Here is a 26,712-nt window from a genome sequence, read left to right on the forward strand (position 1 = left end):
TGGAACTGGAGTCGGGATTCAACCAGCTCGTGCCTAAACCCAAAGGTTTTGTGTTGCGAAATAAAGTCTGCAGCCTCTGGCGGCTCTGTGGCTGAACCTCCTTCGAAAGCGTCCATCAGAGAGCAGTGGGAAATAGGCGAGAGCATCAGCAAGTACCCGTGCTGCAGCTACACAGCCCCAAGGTTGCTGTCGCCCCCACCATGTGTTCTGTGTCTCCACTTCCGGGCTGCATGTCTCTTGGCAAAGGACTGGACGGCCCAGAACCTGCTGGCAAATGTTAGCTGGAAGAAGTATTTTGATTGGAATCTTTTTGAGTGGAAGAACTCTATTGCGTTCAAAACCCACTGTCTGCGACCCATTTCCTGTTCAAAAGATTGGGCTTCTTGTTCCAAACTTTTGACCAACATTTTGTGTCAGCGCGGGGCTGTCGCAATGGGGTCTTCAACGAGAGGGAGCTCCTGTCAGACACCCAGCTTTTAGCATTCAAACCTAAAACAAATCCCCTCCCTCTGCTGCCCTTTGAGACTCCAGATAATTCTCAACTTTTGGAAGTCCTCCTGCTCAAATGTTCCCCCTGGCCGATTACTAACGTGCGATCGACTTTTACGTCTTTCAACTTCGTGCCCTTCAGGTTCTGACTTCACCCGGGTTTGGTACCGGGGGGGGGGGGGTAATTTGAAGGCATAGATTTGAAACCATAGAAAGCATCCTATCGGGCTGCATCACAGCCTGGTATGGCAACTGCTCGGCCCAGGGCCGCAAGGAACTTCAGAGAGTCGTGAACACAGCCCAGTCCGTCACACGAACCCGCCTCCCATCCATTGACTCCATCTACACCTCCCGCTGCCTGGGGAAAGCGGGCAGCATAATCAAAGACCCCTCCCACCCGGCTTACTCACTCTTCCAACTTCTTCCATCGGGCAGGAAATACAAAAGTCTGAGAACACGCACGGACAGATTCAAAAAGTTTCTTCCCCGTTGTTACCAGACTCCTAAACAACCCTTATGCACTAACCTGATTGACACTACACCCTTGTATGCTTCACCCGATGCCGATGTCTATGTATTTACATTATGTACCTTGTGTTGGCCTAATATGTATTTCATTTTATTTCCTTTTATTTTCATGTACTTAATGATCTATTGAGCTGCTCGCAGAAAAATACTTTTCACTGTACCTCGGTACACGTGACAATAAAGAAAATCCAATCCAATCTAATTTGCTAGAATGAAGTCCCTGCACCGATGTAAAACACTTTTAGCAGCCTCAACTCAAACACACCTCTGATTCCATCGACAGTAAAGTTACACCTGTTGCCGCCCAGAAAACCACCTGGCAGTGACAATGGCTCATCCTCCTACCTTCCTCCCCCTTCCAAGTTCCTTCTCATTTAGTGCCTGTTTGACCATTCGCTCACCTCTCCTAACGTCTCTCCGAACCCCTGCTGCTGCCGACTCTTCCCCCCCCCCCCCCCCCCAAACCCACCGCCTCCCGTCAAGCTCAGTGGCAAGTTTCCTAAGCGCGAAGAGGCGCTCAATAATCCGTAGCTTGGTGCAGCCGGCAGAGAGGCAGCACAGGAAAAGAAACAAAACAAAAGAGTTAGCGGGACCAAAGGTGAATTTAAAACTTTTTTTTTAATGGAAGATAAGGCAACGTTTCAGCCTAATGCTAAACTGTTCGGAACTAAAACCGAGCGAGTAGAAACCCTCTGGGGCGGCGGGGCCTGTCCACCCCCCAACAAACAGGAATAGAGGAGCAACCATTAGTGTACCTGAAGCACTCCCAACACCTCCAGCAGCATGTTGTGCAACGTGATCAGCCACCAAAGCTACGGAGATTGCATCCAGCTTCAGTTGCCGCTTCGTGGGAGCTGCTGCTTTTGGCGATGGCTGCCAAAGGTCGGGGGGAGATGCTCGTATCGGAAATAAAACTTAAAAAGCCATTAAAAGAAAAAAAAAAACACACGTTGACTTAATCTACAATTTGCACTACAGCCGGTTGGGTAAGTAGAATGCTTCGGCGAGTTCTGTAATCTGTGCGTGTTCAACTTTTAAAACAATAATTCATTTCAACACCCGATGAAGCACAGGCCTGCGAGAGAGGAAGAAAGTTTGGCAAGTTGGGAGTCCCATTCGCATCAAGAGCGGATTTGTGTTTAAAAATGGTTCGACGTGTTAAATTAGCACGATGCCTACGAGGGAGAAAAGGCTGATACCTGCGCACCCCCCCCCCCTCTCAACAAAAGCATCCAAAATCAGGTCCGATCTTCTCTCCCGCTGCTCCCCCAGAATTTTTGGAGATCCTTCAAAGTTTTTTCAATAAATACACGACCGTTTTCATGTTGTGTTTAACCCCTCGGGGTATTGTTTGACAGTTTTGCGCCTCCCACTCTCTCGCATCCTGGCTAAGTTGGAGGGGAGGAGGGGTTGGGGGGGGGGGGGGGGGGGGAGAGGAAGATGCGAAGGGGAGGGGGGGGGGGGGGGGGGGGGAATTTTTTTCACAGTCCACAGAGCCAACTTAACACATTTTCAAACCATCAGTAAAGGCAACCGAGCGGCCAACAGTCTCGGCTCGGCCAACAGAATTTACATTTCGGTGCTGGTCAGAGCACGGCCATTTGTGGCCATAGCATTTTTTTTTCTCTCTCTCTCTCTCGCGCGCGCGACAACCGGAAAATAATCCGAGCCTGATCGCTCGTGATCCTTGAATCGGTTCTTTAGAAATGTCACACTGACCATTCCGCAAGTGTTGCTTATTTCGTCCTCCCCCATCGATAAGACTCAGTTTGTAACTTTTAGTTTTGAACTCTTCCCCCCTCCCTCCTCCCCCCCCCCCTCCCCACGCACCAGGAATGTCAGGCAGAGAGTCATTCAGGAAAAAAACAAGCTGGAATCGACCGGAATGACGTGCGAAGTGTGGAACGTGTGGTGACTTTAGGCTTGTTGTTGTTGTTTTTGTTTTGTTTTTTTTAAAAAAAAAACTCTTGCAGCTTTCGAATCATTTCCTATTTTTTCTTGAAGAAGCTGAACCTTTTCTCTCGGTCTTTCTCCTTTCCATCCTTGTCCCGCCGCAGGTTGACGGTCTCACCACTGTTGGGAGAGATTGGGGGCATCGTCATGGCGCGCGTCAGGCCCTGGGGGTTGGCAGGGTAGCGGTCTTCCTGGTTGGCCAAGATGGACGTGGAGATCCCATCAATCCAGCTAATCATTTCAGCCTGTAAAACACACCCGAGTAAATATAAATAAGCCATTCCCCTGCGCTCCGAGCCGGGGCTGCCCCGGCGTCATGCTACAAAATGGACGTTCGTCACCCACTGGTGGCATTCACTATCTATGTGCAGGGGTAGGCAGTGAACATTGGCAGGTTATTCAATCATGTGGCCCAACACTGCGCCAGGAGACGGTGGCGTAGTGGTAATGTCACTGGACTAATAATCCAGAGCACCCAGGCTAACGTTGCAGGGACATGGGTTCAAATCCCGGCACAGCACCTGGTGGAATCTGCATCCAATCAATGAGATCTGGGATATAAAGCGAATCTCGGTAATGGCGACTATAAAACCATCGAGATTCAGAAAGACCCATCGGGAAAGGAATCTGCCGCCCTTACTCGGTCTGGCCTGCGTGTGACTCAGGACCCACGGCATTGTGGTTGACTCTTAACCACCCTCTGAAACGGCCCTAGCAAGACTTCAAGGGCAATTAATGGGCAACAAATAATGTCCACGTCCCATAAAAGAGTGCATTCACTTGCACATTCCAGCCAGGAATCAGGTCAGAAGCTGCGACCTTCACTGACTTATTCCCTCCCCAGCTCAAGGGCAGCAAGCTTAATTGTTGCTCCTCAATACTCTGCTGTGGGTGCGATCAGTGAGCTCGACATGGGATTGGGAAGTGACTGCGGACAATCCTCGTCTGTGTGCCTCAGTGCAAGGAGTTGCAACTCCCACTGGGAGCAAGGCTGGATTGACCAGGAACTGGAACCACTGCCCACAGTCTCTCTACACCGTATGACAGAAAGTGGGCAGCACGGCAGCATAGTGGGTAGCACTGTTGCTTCACAGCTCTAAGGTCCCCGGGTTCGATTCCCGGCTTGGGTCACTGGCTGTGCGGACTCTGCACGTTCTCCCCGTGGGTTTCCTCCGGGTGCTCCGGCTTCCTCCCACAACGTCTCGAAAGACATGCTTATCAGGTGAATTGGACATTCTGAATTCACCGGATTGTGGCGACGAGGGGCTTTTCACAGTAACTTCATTGCGGTGTTAATGTAAGCCTACTTGTGACAATAAAGATTATTTTTTTTTTAAATTCGTATTAGGTTCATCCTAAACATGAATCAAAGATGTAAGGAACACTGAAGGATACCACATGACACTCATCATAGAACAATTTGGCAATTCAATTGACTCTCCTTAATCAGACACCCAATATTCAGGCCAAGCGCTCCTAAAGTCGGCTACAGCATCGAGCTAAGTGCAGAGTAAAGATATCTTTGCTCTGCCCCAAGAACAACCTGAACGGGAGATGGGAGCCTCCTCTTGTGTCGCCCAGCATCCCCCCCCCCCCAAGGTCAAACAGTACTGGATATCGTCAGCACCATCGTTATTCAGGATCTGGAGCTAACATGTCTGACCCACTAAACCCCACCTCACCCCCTCCAGTCCCTATGGGAAAAGGGTTCACAGATTTACAACTCTAATGTAACATTATTTCAAAGGGAATGAATTATATAAAGAGGAAAGTCCTGCTAAAACTATACAAGGCAGTAGTTAGACTGCACCTGGAATACTGTGAACAGTTTTGGTCCCCTTATCCAAGGAACGTTATACAGTACTAGAATTGGAGACAGACCAGAGAATGGTCACTCGGTCGATCCCGGGTACAGAGGGATTTTTGTAGGAGGAGGGGTTGAGTAGATTGTACTCATTGGAGTTTAGCAGAATAAGAGGCGACCTTATTGAGACGTATAGGATTCTGGGAGATTGATGCTGAGAGGGTGTTTCCACCTTTGGGAGAGTCTAGGGCCAGAGAGCGGAATCTCAGAGTGAAGTGCATTTAACACAGAGATGAGGAGGAATTTCTACTCTGAGAGTAGATATGTGAGATTCATTACCGCAGAGAGTTGTAGAGGCTGGGTTGTTAAGTGCGTTCGAGGCCGAGAGTAATAGATTTTTAACCAGTAAGGGAATCGAGGGTCAAGGGGCGAGGATTATCACCGTCATGATCTCAGCGAACGGCGGGGCAGACTCTACTGCTCCAACATCTCAAGGTCTTAACTGTACAGCGTTTGAAGGCACTCAGTAGGTTAATGTGTTGAATGCGCCCGTTTCTCTGCCGTCTAACTTTGGCAGTGCCCCCTGTGTGTTCAGCATGGTCAGGGTTAAGTCACTTACCTCATCCTTGGCCTGGAACAGAAACTCCTTCCCTTCACTGAGTCTGTGATCAAAAATAAATTGAATAAGCCATTGCTGCAGCACGAACAGCGTTAATATCACCATGGCATACCATTCACTCACAGCTTTGTCAGATCACGGCTGACACACTGACACCTGGTCATTTCAATACATGTGGAGTTTAATGCCGAGGGCAGTTCAGGGACTGGAGAAGATTCTTCCTAATTTCTGCATCGAGTGATTTATTTTTCTGATAAGGTTTTCCCATTTGGCAACATAATACAATCTTTATAAATCACTGATTCAGCCTCAGTTAAGTACCGTCTCTAATTCAGGGGCACCGCGCATTAGAAGGAATGGTAAGAGGGCAGCACGGTGGTGCAGTGGGTTAGCACTGCTGCCTCACGGCGTCGAGGTCCCGGGTTCGATCCCGGCTCTGGGTCACTGTCTGTGTGGAGTTTGCACATTCTCCCCGTGTCTGCGTGGGTTTCGCCCCCACAACCCAAAGATGTGCAGGGTAGGTGGATTGGCCACGCTAAATTGCCCCTTAATTGGAAGAAAAAAATTGGGTAAATTTATGTTTAAAAAAAAGAAGGAATGGCAAGGTTGCTGGGAGGGTGCAGAGGAGATTCGGCAGGAGGTGCTGGGGGCACGCCAGGGACCCAGGTTCGATTCCGGCCTTGGGTGACTGCGTTGTGTGGAGTTTGTACGTTCTCCCAGTGTCTGTGTGGGTTTCCTCCTACAGATGTGCAGGTTATTTAAAAAAAAAAAAAATTTAGAATACCCAATTCACTTTTTTCCAATTAAGGGGCAATTTAGCGTGGCCAATTCACCTGGCCTGCACAACTTTGGGTTGTGGGGGCGATACCCATACAGACAAGGGGAGAATGCGCAACCTCCACACGGACAGTGACCCACAGCCGGGATCAAACCTGGGACCTCGGCACCGTGAGGCAACAGTGCTAAACACTGCTCCGGCGTGCTGCCCCGACAGATGTACAGGTTAGCTGGATTAGCCATGCTGAGTTGCCCCTTTGGTGTCCAGGGGCGTGCAGGTTAAGTTACGGGGTGTGCACCGTGACCTGGTTGGAGCGCTCTTTCGGAGGGTCAGTGCGGACTCGATGGGGTGAATGGCCTCCTTCTGCACTGAAGGGATTCTATGAGCAGAGTAACCGGGTTCTCCTTGAGGCTGACAGCTAAGGAGGGATTTAATAGAGATGCATAAAAATGATGAAAGGTTTTGATAGGACAATAATAAAACATTTACAGTGAGAGAAGGGTCAGTCGCCAGAGGTCATGGATTGAGCTGACAGCTGAAAGAGGCAGAGGCAACATGAAGATATATTTTCCGCTTCAGCACATTATGGCGATCTGGAACGCACCGCTCAAAAGAGCAGTGGAAGGAGATTCAATATTCACTTTTTAATAAGTGTTTGACTCAAAAACATTTGCTAACTTTTGAGGAACGAGTGGGATTCACCGGACTGTTCTTATAAAGAGCCAAAGAGGACTCAATGGGCCAAATGGCTTCCTTAAGGAGTATCAAAGTCGGACGGCGAATCAGCTACTCCACCATCACAAACAGAAATAACGGGTACCTGAATCCCCCCCCCCCCCCCCCCCCCCCCCCGGGTTCTCTTCCCTCCCTTTGCGACTTTTACCTGAGTTTGAAGACAAACTTTCTCTTCCTATAATCGTGTGCCACCTCGCACTTGGCTTCCGTCAGGCTGACCGGCACCTCTCCGTGGTATGGGATGCCTGTGCTGGCATTCTTAGAGTCTTTATAGAAACCGAGGCTCCTGTTCCTCAGCACGCAGTACACGTTCTGCCACGACCTGCAGGCGGACCAATGCAGCAGTCAGGGACAAGCGGCTCGAATCGGACATCAGGCTGAGAGCCGGCCTGCGCTACGTAAGGGGGTAATGATTCAAATCTGCTGAGTGGGCACCCCGTCATCAACTACGTACTGCGCGCTGCAAAGGGAGGCACTCGATAAAGAAACAACTATGTGCGTGTGGAAGGGAAATTAATGCGAGGATTAGTTGCCCTCTTAGAGCACACATTAATATCTAGTTGCTATGAAAGAAAAAGCACTTGCTAAAGCATGATGGGATTGCTTGACTATTTTAACACTGTTTTTAAGAAGAATACTGATTAGAAACAGCTTGCGCTTCTTCCGAAGGACAACAAATACGTACTAGAGTTGTTTTTAGCCAAGGGCAAGAACTACGTTCTACCCATCCCATCCTATGTACTTTCCAAGGTTTGGGCCAGCCAGCTGCTGTTTACTTATTGAGTCGTGAATTTCAGACTATAAGGATAATGGTCTCTGCTGTGGAATTCAGAGTGCTGTGAAATGGCTATTCACCTATTGCAGCTCCTCCATGATATCGTGTTAATAAAATCCTAAATCGAAGCTCGAAGCCTCTGTCTAATCATTATTTCCACGGCAGTGCGAGATAAGATGAGAATGTTAGGGCACGTGGGGAAGAGTCTGTGCAGACGTCTGATGGGTTACTGCGCAAGTGAAGGTTTGAGGTGCTTTGTAAGAATCCAGGAAAGTAATTACACACAAACACAAATATACACTTATTTAAAAGAGTGAACGTTGTTGCAGGAGTAGAGGCTGTGGGGAACATTTCAGAGGCTGTCACAGAGGCAATAACACACAGGAGGCCATTTGGCCCATATTGTCTGCACTGGCTCCCCAGACGAGCAACTCACTCGAGTGTCGTTCCCCCAGCTTCTCCCCGAAGCCCTGCACATTCTTCCCTTTCAGATGATAATCCAATTCCTTCTTGAACGCCTCCACTGAGCCTACGTCCCACCACACTCTACAGCAGCGCATCCCAGATCCCAACACGCTGCGCATCCCAGATCCCAACACGCTGCGCATCCCAGATCCCAACACGCTGCGTCAAACCGTGCTCCTCTTGGTCCCCACCTTCATTAAATCTGTGCCCTTGCGTTCTCGATCCTTCTACATGGGAAGTTTGTCTTTGTCTCTCTCTCTCTCTCTGTCTCTCTCTCTCTGTATCTCTCTCTCTCTCTCTCTGTCTGCCTCTCTCTGTCTCTCTCTGTCTCTCTCTCTCTGTATCTCTCTCTCTCTCTCTGTCTCTCTCTCTCTCTGTCTGCCTCTCTCTGTCTCTCTGTGGCTCTCTCTCTCTCTGTCTGCCTCTCTCTCTCTCTTTGTCCCTCTGTCTGTGTCTCTCTGTCTGTCTGTCTCTGTGTCTCTCTCTCTGTGTCTCTCTCTGTCTGTGTCTTTCTCTCTCTGCTGTGTCTCTCTCTGTATCTGTCTGTCTCTCTCTCCCTCTGTCTCTGTGTCTCTCTCTGTCTCTGTCTCTCTCTCTGTCGCTGTCTCTCTCTCTCTGTCTCTCTCTCTCTCTGTCGCTGTCTCTCTCTCTCTGTCTCTGTCTCTCTCTCTCTCCCTCTGTCTCTGTCTCTCTCTCTCTCCCTCCCTGCCTGTCTCTGTCTCTCTCTCTCTCCCTCCGTCTCTCTCTCTCTGTCTCTGTCTCTCTCTCTCTGTCTCTCTCTCTGTCTCTCTCTCTGTCTCTCTCTCTGTCTCTGTCTCTCTGTCTCTGTCTCTCTGTCTCTGTCTCTCTGTGTCTCTCTCTCTCTCTCTATGTCTCTCTCTCTCGGGTCCGCCACATTACCCATGTACGATTCCCCCACGTGCACTCTCTATGATGATGTAGCTGACCTCCCAGTGATGGTGGTCCGAGTGAGCACTGTATAATTCTGCTGTGAGAATGCCATAGGTGGTGGATGGTTGTGGTGTGTCAGAATGTCTGTGAAGGAGAGGGCATGTTTCGCTGCGATGCAGCCCCTGTGATATATCAGAGTGAGGCCATGAGGCAGTGCATCAGTACTGTGATAAGCTGCAAGCGCACAGTGCATGGATATTCTGTTGTTGCCACTGGGTGGAGGAGAAGAGAAGCAGAGGGACTGGACTGCTCACTGCTTTGATATCGCTCCCTGATCACTCCCGGTGAGTCTGATCGTCACTGTTTGACATTCAGCCGTTTGTGCACAGCCGTTTGATCTTGCAGCCGCCGGCCCCTTACCTGCTGGAGGCTTTTTTGCTGTGTGACTCCCATTCGTGTTTCCGACACAGAATTCCTTCCAGCTGGACCGAGGTTGCGTCCTGGGACTTGCTGAGCAAGGTGCTGGCGGACCCGGGGCGTGGAGACGATTGCGGCGTCTTCCTGACAGGACTGTGGTCCTTCCCTGATTCCGGTGCATCACCCGTCCCGTTAACAGGTTCTGATGCTTCACTGACCTGGGGAAAATGACAAGGCCATCATACCCGGGATGAGGAGAAATGCCAATTAAAATTCCCAGTTACAGGTCTAACCCAAAGGATAATACTATATTCAGCGAATTTACAAAAAAATGTTTACCTCACGACCCTCAGTGATCTACAATTAAATATACAAACACTCCCAGGACAGGTACAGCACGGTGTTAGATACAGAGTAAAGCTCCCTCTACACTGTCCCCATCAAACACTCCCAGGACAGGTACAGCACGGGGTTAGATACAGAGTAAAGCTCCCTCTACACTGTCCCCATCAAACACTCCCAGGACAGGTACAGCACGGGGTTAGATACAGAGTAAAGCTCCCTCTACACTGTCCCTATCAAACACTCCCAGGACAGGTACAGCACGGGGTTAGATACAGAGTAAAGCTCCCTCTACACTGTCCCCATCAAACACTCCCAGGACAGGTACAGCACGGGGTTAGATACAGAGTAAAGCTCCCTCTAAACTGTCCCCATCAAACACTCCCAGGACAGGTACAGCTCGGGGTTAGATACAGAGTGAAGCTCCCTCTACACTGTCCCCATCGAACACTCCCAGGACAGGTACAGCACGGGGTTAGATACAGAGTAAAGCTCCCTCTACACTGGCCCCATTGAACACTCCCAGGACAGGTACAGCACGGGGTTAGATACAGAGTAAAGCTCCCTCTACACTGTCCCCATCAAACACTCCCAGGACAGGTACAGCTCGGGGTTAGATACAGAGTGAAGCTCCCTCTACAATATCCCCATCGAACACTCCCAGGACAGGTACAGCACGGGGTTAGATACAGAGTAAAGCTCCCTCCACACTGTCCCCATCAAACACTCCCAGGACAGGTACAGCACGGGGTTAGATACAGAGTAAAGCTCCCTCTACACTGTCCCCATCAAACACTCCCAGGACAGGTACAGCACGGGGTTAGATACAGAGTAAAGCTCCCTCTAAACTGTCCCCATCAAACACTCCCAGGACAGGTACAGCTCGGGGTTAGATACAGAGTGAAGCTCCCACTACACTGTCCCCATCGAACACTCCCAGGACAGGTACAGCACGGGGTTAGACACAGAGTAAAGCTCCCTCTACACTGTCCCCATCAAACACTCCCAGGACAGGTACAGCTTGGGGTTAGATACAGAGTGAAGCTCCCTCTACACTGTCCCCATCGAACACTCCCAGGACAGGTACAGCACGGGGTTAGATACAGAGTAAAGCTCCCTCTAAACTGTCCCCATCAAACACTCCCAGGACAGGTACAGCTCGGGGTTAGATACAGAGTGAAGCTCCCTCTACACTGTCCCCATTGAACACTCCCAGGACAGGTACAGCACGGGGTTAGATACAGAGTAAAGCTCCCTCTACACTGTCCCCATCAAACACTCCCAGGACAGGTACTGCACGGGGTTAGATACAGAGTAAAGCTCCCACTACACTGTCCCCATCAAACACTCCCAGGACAGGTACAGCACGGGGTTAGATACAGAGTAAAGCTCCCTCTACACTATCCCCATCAAACACTCCCAGGACAGGTACAGCACGGGGTTAGATACAGAGTAAAGCTCCCTCTACACTGTCCCCATCAAACACTCCCAGGGCAGGTACAGCAAGGGGTTAGATACAGAGTAAAGGTCACTCTACACTGTCCCCATCAATCACTCCCAGGACCAGTACAGCACGGGGTTAGATACAGAGTAAAGCTCCCTCTACACTGTCCCCATCAAACACTCCCAGGACAGGTACAGCACGGGGTTAGACACAGAGTAAAGCTCCCTCTACACTGTCCCCATCAAACACTCCCAGGGCAGGTACAGCAAGGGGTTAGATACAGAGTAAAGGTCACTCTACACTGTCCCCATCAATCACTCCCAGGACAGGTACAGCACGGGGTTAGCTACAGAGTAAAGCTCCCTCTACACTGTCCCCATCAAACACTCCCAGGGCAGGTACAGCAAGGGATTAGATACAGAGTAAAGGTCACTCTACACTGTCCCCATCAATCACTCCCAGGACAGGTACAGCACGGGGTTAGATACAGAGTAAAGCTCCCTCTACACTGTCCCCATCAAACACTCCCAGGACAGGTACAGCACGGGGTTAGATACAGAGTAAAGGTCACTCTACACTGTCCCCATCAAACACTCCCAGGACAGGTACAGCTCGGGGTTAGATACAGAGTAAAGCTCCTTCTACACTGTCCCCATTAAACACTCCCAGGACAGGTACAGCTCGGGGTTAGATACAGAGCAAAGCTCCCTCTACACTGTCCCCATCAAACACTCCCAGGACAGGTACAGCTCGGGGTTAGATACAGAGCAACACTGACTGAAAATAAAACACAGGAAGGCAAAAGTTATGGGGCAGAGAGAAAGAAAAAATGAGGTGAAGAAGAATCAATCTTGACAACAATCCCCGTTCGAGGGCGGCACGGTGGCGCAGTGGCTAGCAGTGCAGCCTCACGGCGCCGAAGTCCCAGGTTCGATCCCGGCTCTGGGTCACTGTCCACATTCTCCCCATGTCTGCGTGGGTTTCGCCCCCACAACCCAAAGATGTGGAGGCTAGGTGGATTGGCCACGCTAAATTGCCCCTTAATTGGAAAAAACTAATTGGGTACTCTAAATTTATAAAAAAAAACAATCCCCCTTCAAGCAGCCTGCATCAGCGTTCAAACCAGCCCCGAGAACCTGCGTTGGTGTGGGATGGTGTCTGGGGGGGGGGGGGTCGGGGGTCGGTGTCGTCAGCTGAGACCACCACCTGGTGGGCAAGAAGGGAAACTACAGGAGAATGTTAAAAGACTGACTACAGAATGACGGTAACGTCGCTGGTTTCAGAATAAATGTTTTTAAAAACACAAGAGGCGAGCAACTTTTCCATGGGCTTGCTTTACGTTTTTAAAACTGAGACCGTTACACTTTATAAAACAAAATGTTTGATGCCGCCGGTGACAAGTGGGCCTTCAGGTCACAAGAGTTGCCTGCTCTCAATAGCCTCATCCCGACGTCACTCGAGAGGACAATTTTCGTTTCAGCTACGCCTCGGATTCAAGTAGAGCGGAACTGTACTTGCTGACGGCTTCAGGGTTTTCTGCTTCCCCCCCCCCCTCCGCTGTCAATGGGAGTCTTCATTGAAGCCACCCCACGTCGCCGGGAAACCTCTGAGCGGGGGGTGCAGGACCAGAGGGCCCCGCTGCCTGCGAACGGGCGGGGAATTCCGGCCCAGGCCTTTCAGGGGCGATGGCAGGAAGCATCTCTTGATGTAAAGGGTGGTGGCAATCTGGAACTCTCTCTCTCTCTCTCTCGAGTCAGATTCGAGTCTTTTCGGCGGGAATTCAGCAGTTGGAGTGGGCGGAGCAGTGAGTATTTAAACTAGCTGCTTCGCGGATTAGAGTCTTTTCGGCGGGAATCCAGCTGTTGGAGTGGGCGGAGCTGCGGGAATCCAGCTGTTGGAGTGGGCGGAGCTGTGGGAATCCAGCTGTTGGAGTGGGCGGAGCTGTGGGAATCCAGCTGTTGGAGTGGGCGGGGCTGCAGGAATCCAGCTGTTGGAGTGGGCGGAGCTGCAGGAATCCAGCTGTTGGAGTGGGCGGAGCTGCGGGAATCCAGCTGTTGGAGTGGGCGGGGCTGCAGGAATCCAGCTGTTGGAGTGGGCGGAGCTGCAGGAATCCAGCTGTTGGAGTGGGCGGAGCTGCGGGAATCCAGCTGTTGGAGTGGGCGGAGCTACAGGAATCCAGCTGTTGGAGTGGGCGGAGCTGCAGGAATCCAGCTGTTGGAGTGGGCGGAGCTGCGGGAATCCAGCTGTTGGAGTGGGCGGAGCTGCGGGAATCCAGCTGTTGGAGTGGGCGGGGCTGCGGGAATCCAGCTGTTGGAGTGGGCGGGGCTGCGGGAATCCAGCTGTTGGAGTGGGCGGAGCTGCGGGAATCCAGCTGTTGGAGTGGGCGGAGCTGCAGGAATCCAGCTGGAGTGGGCGGAGCTGCGGGAATCCAGCTGTTGGAGTGGGCGGAGCTGCAGGAATCCAGCTGTTGGAGTGGGCGGGGCTGCAGGAATCCAGCTGTTGGAGTGGGCGGAGCTGCGGGAATCCAGCTGTTGGAGTGGGCGGAGCTGCGGGAATCCAGCTGTTGGAGTGGGCGGAGCTGCAGGAATCCAGCTGTTGGAGTGGGCAGAGCTGCGGGAATCCAGCTGTTGGAGTGGGCGGAGCTGCGGGAATCCAGCTGTTGGAGTGGGCGGAGCTACAGGAATCCAGCTGTTGGAGTGGGCGGAGCTGTGGGAATCCAGCTGTTGGAGTGGGCGGAGCTACAGGAATCCAGCTGTTGGAGTGGGCGGAGCTGCGGGAATCCAGCTGTTGGAGTGGGCGGAGCTACAGGAATCCAGCTGTTGGAGTGGGCGGGGCTGCAGGAATCCAGCTGTTGGAGTGGGCGGAGCTACAGGAATCCAGCTGTTGGTGTGGGCGGAGCTACAGGAATCCAGCTGTTGGAGTGGGCGGAGCTGCAGGAATCCAGCTGTTGGAGTGGGCGGAGCTGCAGGAATCCAGCTGTTGGAGTGGGCGGAGCTGCAGGAATCCAGCTGTTGGAGTGGGCGGAGCTGCAGGAATCCAGCTGTTGGAGTGGGCGGAGCTACAGGAATCCAGCTGTTGGAGTGGGCGGGGCTGCAGGAATCCAGCTGTTGGAGTGGGCGGAGCTACAGGAATCCAGCTGTTGGAGTGGGCGGGGCTGCAGGAATCCAGCTGTTGGAGTGGGCGGGGCTGCAGGAATCCAGCTGTTGGAGTGGGCGGGGCTGCAGGAATCCAGCTGTTGGAGTGGGCGGAGCTGCAGGAATCCAGCTGTTGGAGTGGGCGGAGCTACAGGAATCCAGCTGTTGGAGTGGGCGGAGCTGCGGGAATCCAGCTGTTGGAGTGGGCGGAGCTGCAGGAATCCAGCTGTTGGAGTGGGCGGAGCTACAGGAATCCAGCTGTTGGAGTGGGCGGAGCTGCGGGAATCCAGCTGTTGGAGTGGGCGGGGCTGCGGGAATCCAGCTGTTGGAGTGGGCGGGGCTGCAGGAATCCAGCTGTTGGAGTGGGCGGGGCTGCGGGAATCCAGCTGTTGGAGTGGGCGGGGCTGCAGGAATCCAGCTGTTGGAGTGGGCGGAGCTACAGGAATCCAGCTGTTGGAGTGGGCGGAGCTGCTTCGCTGCTTAATCAGCGGCCACTGGGTCTTTGGGGATAAATTTGAAGAGTGACATCACAGCAAAGCAGTGACCTGATTGGCTGGTAAGGAAAGTGCTCCAATTAGCAGCAGCTGGGAGAAATTTAACTCTTTGTGTGTTGGTAAGTATTGTGATTGGTAAGTAAAATCTTTATTCCTTTCACTTATTTATTATTTGATTTTATATTTGTAATCAGTTAAGGTAAAGTGTAAAAATGGCAGGAGATCCCAGACCCCGTGTTATGCTCCACGTGCTCAATGTGGAAGTTCAGGGACGCAGCCAATGCCCCTGACTCCTTCATGTGCGGGAAGTGTGTCTAGCTGCAGCTCCTGTTAGACCTCTGGACCCGAACCTGAGAACCTGGAGCTATGAAGCATGAGTGCTAACCGCTGTGCTGCCGTGTTGCCCATTATTCAGCCCCCGTTTGAAAATCATCCACTTTGTCTTCAAGTTTGAATTTCCATGTCCATAATTAGAATGGAAATAGCAGTCGATGAAACATCTTTATTGGGGGAAAGAGGGACTAAAGCCTGAGAACTACGGCTGCCCAAATGGCCCCCCTCCCTAATTTTTACCTCCTTGTCTACATATCCTACTATTGCTCAATTTCTTGTAAGAAGTCTTACCACTCCAGGTTAAAGTCCAACAGGTTTGTTTCTAGTGATTCGAAACCTGGTGTTGTCGGACTTCTTACTGTGCTCACCCCATTCCAACAACGGCATCTCCACATCATCAATTCCTTGTGTATTTATTCAGCTCCCCTTCAAATGCATCTAGGCTGTTCGCCTCAAACCATGGCTCGTGTTAGCGAGTTCCACAGTCGCACCAACCAACGCTCCCCCTAATTTCATTTACTGGCCGATTTATCGCAACGCTTGGCCACGCACAGGAAGTAACTCACACGTGGCCAAGGTGGGATCACTGCGCGGCCGTGAAATCTTCTGGGGAATACTGCTCGCCTCAACTTGGGTAAAGAAGATTCTTCAGAGTTACACACTGGATTCACTGTCTTACAATCGTAGCACCCAGTTTTGAATGTCCCCACAACAGATGCATCAACTCTAAATCTAGCCTAACAAACGGTTTCAGAATGTAAAAGATCTCGATCAGCTTACACCCCCTGCCCCACCCCCTCCAGCTTCCTCCTTCCCCCTTCCATATGAGCAGCATCTATACGGCAGAGATGAAAGTGAAACAACGGCGGAAAGGAAAGTAGCAAGGAAGCAGAAAGCACTTACGGTCACAGTCACAGATGACGGTGCGCCATCTCTCAATAGTCTGAAATCGCCCAGCAGCTGAAAGAATTGAGCGACACCCGTTATTAACCAAGGAAAGGAAAGATATGAAATCAGCAACGGTCTTTCCGAAGCTTGCCAGAAGAAGGTTGTGGGTGTATTTGTGGTGCGACTGGCCACTCCTGCCAGACGTCCAGCGAGCCGAACACGACTCGCATCAACCTCAAGGTGTAAGTCTACCTCGGTGTGTGAATGCCGGACGTGCACGTCGCAAAATGGGGCGTGGCTCCCTAGGAGGGTTAGCAGGCAGCGTTTGACACAGAGCCACGTAGAGGTGACCGAAAGCTTGGTACAGTAGATGCAGCTTAAAGGAGAAAAGAGGGGTGGAGAGGTTGAGGGAGGGAGGTCCAGATCTTAGGGGCCCAGGCAGCTGAAGGCACAGTCGTCAATGGTGAAGGGGTCAAAACGGGGGGGGGGGGGTGAGCAGGAGGTCAGAATTGGGGGAGTGCGGAGATCTCCAAGGACAGTCGGCTGGAGGAGGTTAAAAAAGGACAGGAAGGGGAAAGGCCGTGCAGGAGATGCCCACATGGTGTCTCCAAGGTGGCCATGGTTGCGCCGGCCACCATGCCCCGCGGGTCCTAATTCTCCAAGTCACACACTCGGCGTGGCCACACTGCTGCCTTTTGTGGACAGCAAGTGGGGACAAGCGGCTGACAGAAGGCGGCTTACCTGTGGCGACTCCATGTCTGAGTGCACTCCGTTCTGAGCGATGGGCTCCAAGTGATTCACCATCTCGCCGTCCCTGAAAATAACCAAATGTCAAAGTTAATGACAGCAAACCGTTAAGGAGGCATTACTGGCAAGGCAGGACCATCCGACGTGGCTTTGAGAGTTGATGCGCTGCAAGGTTCAGCCACGTTCTGGCACCTTTGTGACCAGGGTCTCCGCTGAGAGGGCGTGGGGGCTGAAAGCTCGTTCTCGCCACTGGGCTGAAGCGCCGACCCCATCGGTCGGGATTCAAACCCAAGTCTGGCGGATGGAGAGGGAGCAGAAATGTTGGGAAACTATTTTGAGGGTTATTTGATGGGAGGGATCATTGTGGACAGCGCTCACAAACCTGCCGAGGGTCGCTAACACGCTGCGATGGCACAGACCCGCGATCTGGCCTTCCAGACGGACAGCCGCGTCATTTATCCGCTTCCACTTACTTTAAACTCAAATTCAAACGTCTAAGCAAACATTTAGTGTCCGTAATTCCGTTGATAACATTTCCCCGCGGTACAGTAAGCGATTTGGGGGGGGCAACGAGTAGTAAAAAAAGGACCGTTTGCCAAACAAATGGCGGGTGGGGGCTTTTACCGTGCCAATTCGTTCTGCTGTGCGCGAGTCCTGTTCTCCAGACCGTCTTCCCCTGTGACAGAGACGCGCGGCGTGGGGGGCGAGGGCGATGGCGGAGGCTTCCTCTTCCTCTCCTCCTCCTCCTGCTGCCGGCGAATCTCTTGTTGCTCCAGCTGGAACACAGGAGGGCGGGGGGGGGGATGCTCAGGCGTTGTTCTCACCAGAAACGAGGACATTACTTGGACCGCACGCGCCCCCGACAGTCTGGGAGGTTTCCCAGCAAACAGGAATACCACATACATACTTCCCGTGATTTCCAGCCAAATTTCAGCGTGTAATTTCGAACCGTGCTTCCGCGGCATGTTGGGATCCGCAGTTACGGTGCGAAGCTCCTGGGGGAGGGAGGGACATATGAAAACAGGAGGAGTAGGACAGGCGCTCCCCTCCAGCCTGCTCCACCATTCAGTAAGATCGTGGCTGATCCTCTGCCTAATTTCACTGCAGTTTAAAGCTCAGAGTTTGTCCCAAGACCTGGGGAGTTGCTGTTGGGAATAAAGCGTTTTGAATCAGCAGAGATGTTATTTTTTTGGGCACTTGGAAAAGAATTGTGTACTTGGGTAATGAACAACAGCTGGGAATCACTAATCCACAGTATGGGTCAACTTCAGAGAGCTGTTAAATGTTGCGGGGCAGCTCTGTGTTGAACAGTCGTGAAGCTGTCGGCGGCACTTTGTTAGAAACGTCGGCGTATTTGCCTCCGGAGCCAAAGAGCACCACCTACCGAGGTGAGATTGTTTCTGGGCCCTGAGCAGCAAATCACTGAGACCAGAGGAGACGACGCTGAGAATGTGCAGAATCCCAATGATTCCGCCCCTTTCCCATTCACCCTCAATGGACCAGATCCCTTCCCATTCATCCCTGTTGGGCAGAATTTCTGCAGAACAACAACCTTTCCTCTCAGCCGTAAAGAACTGTGGTGCCAGCTTAATTACTCACTTTGTAACGTACGCCCAGGAGGTTACGACGGAACTTTACAAAACACTACGTGCCCCCCCCCCCCCCCCCCCCCCCCCAACCGTACTGTTGTGTTCAATTCTGGGCACCGCACTTGAGGAAGGATGTGGAGGCTTTAGAGAGGGCGCAGAGAAGAGTTTTGAGAATGGTGCGGGCGATGAGGGACGGGGGTAGATTGGAAAAGCTGGGGCGGTTTTCCTTAAAGAGACGGTTGAGAGATTTGATAGGGGAGTCTGAACACGCTGTGTAGGGGTGAAACTGTTCCCGCTGGCCGGAGGGTCAAGAAGAACCAGAGGTCATCAATTTATGGCGATCGAAAAACGAGCCAACGGTGAACTGAGAAAGTTAGTTTTTAGGCAGCGAGTGGTTGGAATCTGTAATGCATTACGCGAGAGAGTGGTGGAGGCAGGTTCAATTGTAGATTTCCGAGGGTGACTGGGATAAAGGAAGATTTGCAGGGCTACAGGGAAAGGGCGGCAAAGTAAGATTAGCTGAGTTGCTCTTGCAGAGAATTAGCATGGACACGATGGGCCGAATGGCCGCCTTCTGTGCTGTGATTGGAGGAGTATAGACATGGGGGGGGGGGGAAGAGAGAGAGAGAGAGATATAGAGAGAGGCATGCAGACAGACAGACAGACAGAGAGAACTAAAACTAGCGACTGTAATATAAGGTAATCACAAAGAAATCCAATAAAGATTTCAGGAGATAATTCTTTACCTCGGAGGTAAGTACAGACAAATAGTACAGATCTAAGTGGGTAACCACTCGGGAGAAAGGAATAGACGGATTTGCCTAATAGGATGGGATCGTAGAAACCATACTGTGCAGAAGGAGACCATTCGGCCCATCTTGTCTGCACCGACCCTCTGAAAGAGCACCCTATCTAGGTCCACTTCCCCAACCTATCCCCGTAACCCCACCTAACCTTTGGACACTAAGGTAAATTTTAGCACAGCCAATCCACCTAGCCTGCACATCTTTGGACCATGGGAGGAAACCGGAGCACCCGGAGGAAACCCACACAGACTCGGGGAGAAAGTGCAAACCCCAACTCCACACAGACGGTCACCTGAGGCTGGAATTGAACCCGGGTCCCTAGCGGCGTGAGACAGCAGCGCTAACCCGCTGTGCCACCACGTCGCTGAAGTAGGGTGGGAACAGGGGGAGCGTAAACACATCAGAAACAGGGTGGGATAAATGGCCCGTTTCTGTGTTGTAAACCCCCAGGCAATGGCCGTTTGGCTGGGATCCTCAAGGGCGCTCAGCATTTTCTCGGGAGTTGGGGAGAAAAACTGGAAGGCGAACAGCAGGAATATGACAGCACTCAACTGTTGTCAGCTTCTCCAGGGAAAGGAAACGCTCTTCCCAGGCAGCGGCCGACTTCTCAAACTCTTCGTGGCGCTTGATCAGGTTCTCGGCGTCGTCCACGTTGCTCCCCATGTCGGCGGCTCTGACGTAGGGCTCCTGAGTTGCCAGCCATGCCTCTGCTACCGTTGCGTCCCTGCCAAACTGGAGAACCTCCATTACTGGGAGGGGTAAAGAGAGAGGTGTAGGGAGAGAGAGGGGGACACAGAGAGAGAAAACGCAGGATTATCAGTTCCAACTCATTTGACAGTATCTTCAACAGACTGCTTCGAATTTCTTAACATCTGCTTCAACTGGCTGTCGACTGTTTGATTAATCCAATATACGTTGGCAGATATTCTTCGCACGGGTTTCTGATGTGTCCTGCACGGTACTGCGCTTTCCCCGAATTATAATTGACATTACCTTTGAAGTGATTGGCGAAAGAAAAAGGGCGACATGGGGAAACTTTTATTTTTAAACACACAGCGCGTTGTTAAGACCTGGAATGTTCAGAAAAGGAAGATGGAAGCACATTCGCTGGTTATTGTCAAAGGGAACTGGATGGAGGCATTATGGGGACCTACTTGCAGGGCTAGGCGGAGAGAGAGACAAGGGAACGCGACTAATTGGAAAGCTTGCCCATGGAGCTGAATTTCTCTTCGGGCGCTTGCAGCAAAGAGACCGGGAATGCTCGCACCCACCATTCTGTATCAGCCCCCTTGCCAGGGGTAACATGCTTGTTGTAATTTCACACGCTGCCTCTTGACTTAGCGCCAGGGCAGAGGCAGTTTTGCACCGTGGAATTATTGCTCTTCAATGAACGTAACAGCGCACAGGGCACGAGACAAGATCTGTGGGTTTGTCAATCCCTGGCAGAGGCCCCCCCATCGACTGCTTCAATATTCAATATTCGGTTCAGTATTCTCACCCAACTGCAACCAATCTTCCTTTTCTTTCCATTTATCATTGATTTCTTTCCTCCTTTCCTGGAGCTGGGCCAGCTTCTCTGCAATCTAATACAAGAGTGGAGAAAAAAACCCCCTCAATAATAGTCTTGAAAATATATTGACCATTTGCATCAATTTGATTTATGCGTTGTGGCATTTCGACCTTTATCTCTCGTGCGGTGACAGGAACCAGGTTATTTTTAGCTGCAGGGGACTAAAAGGACCTTTTTAATATTTGTGCCAATAATGTGTGAATTAATTAGGGCATCGTTATTAAAGGCAAGCAATCTATTTTCATTCAACTATCAGTACTACCTCCAGGGTTTGAGTAATGTTAATATATTGACTGGTTGGCAACTGAACTCTTGATTGGTTGAGACGTTGCCATGGGGAATGAACCAGGGAACAAAGAACTAAGAACAAAGAACAATACAGCACAGGAACAGGCCCTTCGGCCCTCCAAGCCTGTACCGGTCATGATACCACCCTTTGCCAAAACCCTCAGCACTTCCTTGTGCCGTATTCCTCTACACCCATCCTATCCATGTGTTTGTCAAGATGCCTTTTGAATGAGCAGCACGGTGGCGCAGTGGTTAGCACTGCTGCCTCACGGCGCCGAGGTCCCAGGTTCGATCCCGGCTCTGTGTCACCGTCCTTGTGGGGTTTCGCCCCCACAACCCAAAGATGTGCAGGATAGGTGGATTGGCCATGCTTAATTGCTCCTTAATTGGAAAAAATGAATTGGGTACTCTAAATTTATTTTAAACACCTTTTGAACACCGTTAATGTATCTGCTTCCAAAACGTTCCCTGGCTACACGTTCCAGGTACTCACCACCCTCTGTGCAAAAAACCTGCCTCGCACATCTCCTCTAAACTTTGTCCCACGGACCTTAAACCTCTGCCCCCTGGTGACTGACCCCTCCACCCTGGGAAAGAGTGCCTGCACATCCATTCTATCCATGCCCCTCATAATCTTGTAGACCTCTGCCCTCCATGCTTTTGTTTAGTTGAAAAAAGGGCGCAATATCTGGACATTATCTGCTGGCAACGGACAGGCCCTGTGAATTAACATGTGAAGCTTCGAGCAAGCGTAAGTGAGCCACATGGTGAACTCGACTGATAATCTCAAATTGGTGTTATTCCTGATGAGTGCAAGGCCAAAAGCTTCGACAGCATATCTCTTTTCTCAGCAATACTCAAGCTCCGTACCCCAAGATGGCTAAATATTGACGTACTGGATAATTGTCACTTGTCACCATCATAACTCTTACAAGTGGAATAATGATGGTAATGGAATGCACATAAATTTAGAGTACCCAATTCATTTCTTTTTCCAATTAAGGGGCAATTTAGCGTGGCCAATTGACCTATTCTGCACATCTTTGGGTTGTGGGGGTGACACCGACGCAGACACGGGCAGAATGTGCAAACTCCACACGGATAGTGACCCTGTTCCGGGATTGACCCCGGGTCCTCGGCGCCGTGAGGCAGCAGCGCGAACCATGGCGCCACCATGCCGTCCCTATAAATAGCCAATCTAATAAGAGTTCAGAACCTTCAGTTTGTACAAAGGATCACAGTACCTCGTCTGAAGCATAGTGGTTCTTGGTCAGGAGGGCGTTGCCCATCTCGATGCTTGCAGTAAAGCTGTCATCCCGGGCGTCGATTTCAGACTTGATCCCCTGATGGTTCTTGATGGTCAGATCCGCTGAAGAAACATCCCTGCGGGGGTGACAGTGCAAAGGCTCAGCTGGGTAGAAAACGTACAGCACCACTGTTGTTACCTCTGCGATACTCCCTGTGAAACCACGGGCTGAAGATTCCCACTGACCAACCAGCAGCACTAAACCTTGGAAGCGTGCATCAATGCCACCGAATCCGTCCCATCTCCAATCATCAGCTGTAACGTTCTTGCTGCACCTTACCCCTTGCGGCTGTAATAACGTTTCCTCCTCTCCATGCGAGGCTTACGCTTGCAGCCAAAAATGCAACCAACCCCCCCCCCCCCCCCCCCCCCCTTCTCCAAGCACTTTCTTAGTACAGCTTGCAATGTCTGGGTCTGGGTCTCAATGGACTGGGTCTCAAATTCACAACCTCCGTACTGGAGACCACATCCAACCAACTAAGTTAAGCCAAGTTGGCCAGATTCAAGCGCATAATTAAACAGAGAGAGACTCTGTGCATGACTTTCTCGAAGGAACTCAAAGGATTGGCTGCCCACCCTTCCGTCGGACGCAGCACCGCTGGTAAAAGCTACCTCGGCTTCTCCTGGGTATCCATCTGTCTGTTGACGTCGTCCATCCACAGCATGAGGGCCCGCACCAGGTTGAAGAAGCGGAACTTTTCCACCGTGTCCGACAGGAGCTGCTTGCGCCCTTTGCTGGCGTTGAGGAGGGCGTTCCAGGCCTCCACCACCGTGTCCTCGTGGCGCTGGATGTCCTCAGCCTTCTCGCCAGCGTAAGCAGACCGGAGCCGGGCAGCGTCGTCCTGGACCTGCTTCACCTGTAAGACGTGATGAAACAAAACGGGAAAGAGAGAAAACAGAGCGGCAATTTGGTCAACAGGAACAGCAAACTGCAATGAAGGAATAAAGATGATCCCAATAGAAAATTTGTTTAAAATGGCTCCTTCAAGACACCTTTTACATGGGATATCTGATCATGAAAACCCTTGGTAATTATAATATATTTTCTCTTTCTTATGCACCCTTTTAAAATCTGGAGAAATAAAATCTTAACAGCTTGAAACTGACAGATAGAAAGATGGCATGGACTAGAGACTATACTGAGCGAGGTGGAGAAAGAGAAGAGAATGAAGCAGAGAAAACAGGGAGAAAGGTGACAAAGACAGCAGCGAGGGGAAGAGTTTCTGCACTGACCTGCGTGCTCAGAGCCTGGATGTCATGTTCGTATGTAGTGTGCATCCGATGCATTCTCTCCACAGTCTTCAGATCCCGACCCACTTCCTCTGGGAGCTGCTTCTCCTTCTCCCGAATGCGGTCCAGCGTCTCCCTGGCATCGTGGTAGAAGCTGTGCAGCTCGTACGAGGCGGCCAGCATCTGTGTCCGGGTGTCGATGAGCTCCAGCAGGTCGGCCCAGGCCTCGTTCAGCCCGTCCTTCCACTCGGCGATGGTGGCGTTCTCCGAGTGGCCCAGGTCGATCTGCTCATCGGCCATGCGGTTGACAGAGTCCACCCGCTCCTGCCCGATGTTGCTGGTGTCCCGGGCAAACTCACGGAACTTGTCCCGCAGCATCTGCGCAAAGAATGGCGAGAGAATCATAAACAGCCTAAGTACCTCTGACATTGGTGCATGTATCACTGAAGGTGACAGGAGAGCGCAGTCAATAAAGCGCACAGTAACCTCAGCTTTATTAATTGACGGATCGAGTGCGAGAGCAAGGAGGTTTGGCTGAACGTGCATAAGGCACTAGTTTGGCGTCAGCAAGGGTACTGCATCCAATTCTGGACGCACGCTTCAGGAAGGACGTGAGGGCGCTAGAGGGCAGAAAAGATTCACGAGCACGCTTCCAGGGATGAGGAACTTCAGCTGCCCTTGAAGACGAGGAGGGAACTTGAGAGAGGTATTCAAAGTAATGACGGCTCTTGACGGAGTAGCTAGGGAGAAACTGTTCCCACTCGGGAAAGGATCGAGGACGAATTGGGAGGGGGGGTTTAAAAGTAACCTTTAAATGCAACAAGAGTCGAAATGTTTTCATGCGGCAAATTATTAAAGGTCTGGTATGCACTCCCTGATATAGTGGAGGTTCAATCAAGACACTCAAAAGGGAATTAAGACAGTTGTCCGAAAAGGAAGATTGGGCAGGGTTATGGGGAGAAGGCACTGGTGAACTGCACATTCAGGAAGTCAGTGCAAACACAAGTGGCTGCGTGGCCTCCTTCTGCGCTGGAACTGTTCTCTGAGAGACTAATCAGCCAGGTTTTTGACTCTTGGTGACCATTCTCGGGAAGCACGGATGTGAGACGAGTGCAGTCAGGCTTGGCAGTGAAGCCCTCCATGGTTGTGTATTCCATCAGCACCCACTATCTCAGCTCAGGTCAACTACTGACACCTGGGTGACGCACAGAGTGCGCGTGCAACCCCCGGAATGGGCCAGCCCAGAAAGTTGGGAGCAAGGTAGCGAGGAGAAAAGCGCGGGTCAGCGGGTGAGATCTTCGGTGCTGCCGACAGCACACCCTCGCCGCGGGTTTCCCAGTGGCGTGGGGTAGACGAAACGGGAAATGTCATTGACAGCAGTGAGACCAGACAATCCCCTCACTGAGAAACACGGCGTGGGGAGGCCAGAGAATGTTCCTGTAGCCTTGTAAGGAAGCGAATGAGGGGGAAACTTTATAAAGGTAAATTATTAAGATTAATCCTGAACACTACTTGGGGCTAAATTACAATTGGAAGAGGAGGGGAGACACAGGAAAGCAGTTCTTTTGTGGGGAATTAGAAAGAGGGGGAGATAAAGTTACCCCTTTACTCACAGTGACATGCTCATAATCCTGACCCAGCTCGTGGGAGCCAGCCACAATCTCCCGCTCTGCGATCCACTGCTCCAGGTCATCCACCTCCCGTTTCAGCTGACATAGCCGGAGCCGCTCCTGGAGCTTTTCCCGCCTCTCCTCCGCCAGGTCCTTCAGTCCAGCGTACAGCTTATCCACCTGTGACTGCCGTAGAGTAATCCGGTCACTGCACGGTTCCAAAAACAGAAGGAATAACATTAGGTGTTGCTCGTCGGGGGCAGAGGAGGAAGCAAAGGGGCTGAGCCCAATCTAGTTATTCCCAGGGGATTCACCAGGACAGTGACTGGATTATACAAAGGCCCAGCATTAACGTTTGATTGAGGCAGGTGAGGGGGTACACTCCTGGACCTCCCACCTCAGTCATTTTCTTTTTGAGCGAGCGTTAAGTGTCCCATTACGTAAGCCACTAAAGAAATGTGGTGAAGAGCCTTGTCTGGGTCCTGAGGTTAACAGAACCCAAGCCACTTGGTGAAGTCAAAACAGAGCTTTACTTTACTTAGAGAGTTTGATACGGTAGCACAGTGGTTATCACTGTTGCTTCACAGCACCAGGGTCCCAGGTTCGATTCCTGGCTTGGGTGAGTGGAGTCTGCACGCTCTCTCTCCCCCCCCCCCCCCCCCCCCCCCCCACCCCGGGTTTCCTCCGGGTGCTCTGGTTTCCTCCCACAAGTCCCGAAAGACGTGCTGTTGGGTGAATTGGACATTCTGAATTCTCCCTCCGTGAACCCGAACAGGCACCGGAATGTGGCGACGAGGGGATTCTCACAGTGACTTCATTGCAGTGTTAATGTAAGCCTACTTGTGACAATAAAGATTATTATTATTAACTTGTTCAGTCTCATAGCTCTCCTCTGGCACACCCAGTGTCCCAGTTGTCCCCTATTTATGTGTGCTCAAAGTAATTAAACAGTCTCCTTCCCCAGCACATCTGAACAATACAAGTAGCATACAATGAACACAGGTCAGAGGGTATGTGCGTATCCTGGGTGACCACAAGAGGCAGGCAAGGGCGACACTAGTGTTTCCACCCCTCCCTCCCAAAGAGGGAAACAGATCCAGGGTAACAGCCCACAAGATGTTGTGAAATATTGGCGGGCTCACGTCTGACCACCATGGCGCAGATAAACGGAAACAGCTACAAAGTGTTACTGCATTATGTTGCCGCTGACCTCTCAGGATGGCTGTTTGTCACAAGGTTCCTGCTCAGGTTGGAGAGTTGGTGGATTGTCTGTGCGTAATCCTCCAGCGACTGCTCCACCACCTGGTGTTTCTTTACCATCGCCATTGCACTCTGTTCATCCTTTTCACATATAACAAGAGAGTGAGAAGAGCAGAATAGTTCATAAATACTGCAATAAAGCAGAAAACTGCACGTTGTCCCATAGAACAGTTTACGGATTGAGAGCTAATGTAACGTCGTAACAGTTTGAGCCCGG

General features: G+C 51.4%; 1 protein-coding gene across 6 annotated transcripts in view; it reads right to left on the reverse strand.

Moving 5' to 3' along the window:
• Nucleotides 1-2,642: 2,642 nt before the first annotated feature.
• The window catches only part of LOC119959007 (spectrin beta chain, non-erythrocytic 1-like), a 295,476-nt gene continuing 271,406 nt past the window's right edge, over nucleotides 2,643-26,712 (reverse strand). For 5 of the 6 annotated variants that reach the window (XM_038787552.1, XM_038787550.1, XM_038787555.1 and 2 more), the window contains 14 exons: nucleotides 26,446-26,576; nucleotides 25,239-25,443; nucleotides 23,629-24,003; nucleotides 23,008-23,252; nucleotides 22,334-22,472; nucleotides 20,730-20,814; nucleotides 19,784-19,980; nucleotides 17,461-17,612; nucleotides 16,831-16,903; nucleotides 16,105-16,161; nucleotides 9,458-9,672; nucleotides 7,055-7,228; nucleotides 5,394-5,436; nucleotides 2,643-3,215 (listed from right to left, as the gene is read on the reverse strand). In XM_038787552.1, coding sequence (XP_038643480.1) covers nucleotides 3,006-3,215; nucleotides 5,394-5,436; nucleotides 7,055-7,228; nucleotides 9,458-9,672; nucleotides 16,105-16,161; nucleotides 16,831-16,903; nucleotides 17,461-17,612; nucleotides 19,784-19,980; nucleotides 20,730-20,814; nucleotides 22,334-22,472; nucleotides 23,008-23,252; nucleotides 23,629-24,003; nucleotides 25,239-25,443; nucleotides 26,446-26,576 — 2,301 coding nt within the window. In that variant the 3' untranslated portion in view covers nucleotides 2,643-3,005. The remainder of the gene's footprint in view (nucleotides 3,216-5,393; nucleotides 5,437-7,054; nucleotides 7,229-9,457; nucleotides 9,673-16,104; nucleotides 16,162-16,830; nucleotides 16,904-17,460; nucleotides 17,613-19,783; nucleotides 19,981-20,729; nucleotides 20,815-22,333; nucleotides 22,473-23,007; nucleotides 23,253-23,628; nucleotides 24,004-25,238; nucleotides 25,444-26,445; nucleotides 26,577-26,712) is intronic. The other variant, XM_038787554.1, reaches the window with a different exon arrangement.

The sequence above is a fragment of the Scyliorhinus canicula genome, chromosome 31 (genome assembly GCF_902713615.1).
Source record: "Scyliorhinus canicula chromosome 31, sScyCan1.1, whole genome shotgun sequence".
NCBI classification, from domain to species: Eukaryota; Metazoa; Chordata; class Chondrichthyes; order Carcharhiniformes; family Scyliorhinidae; genus Scyliorhinus; species Scyliorhinus canicula.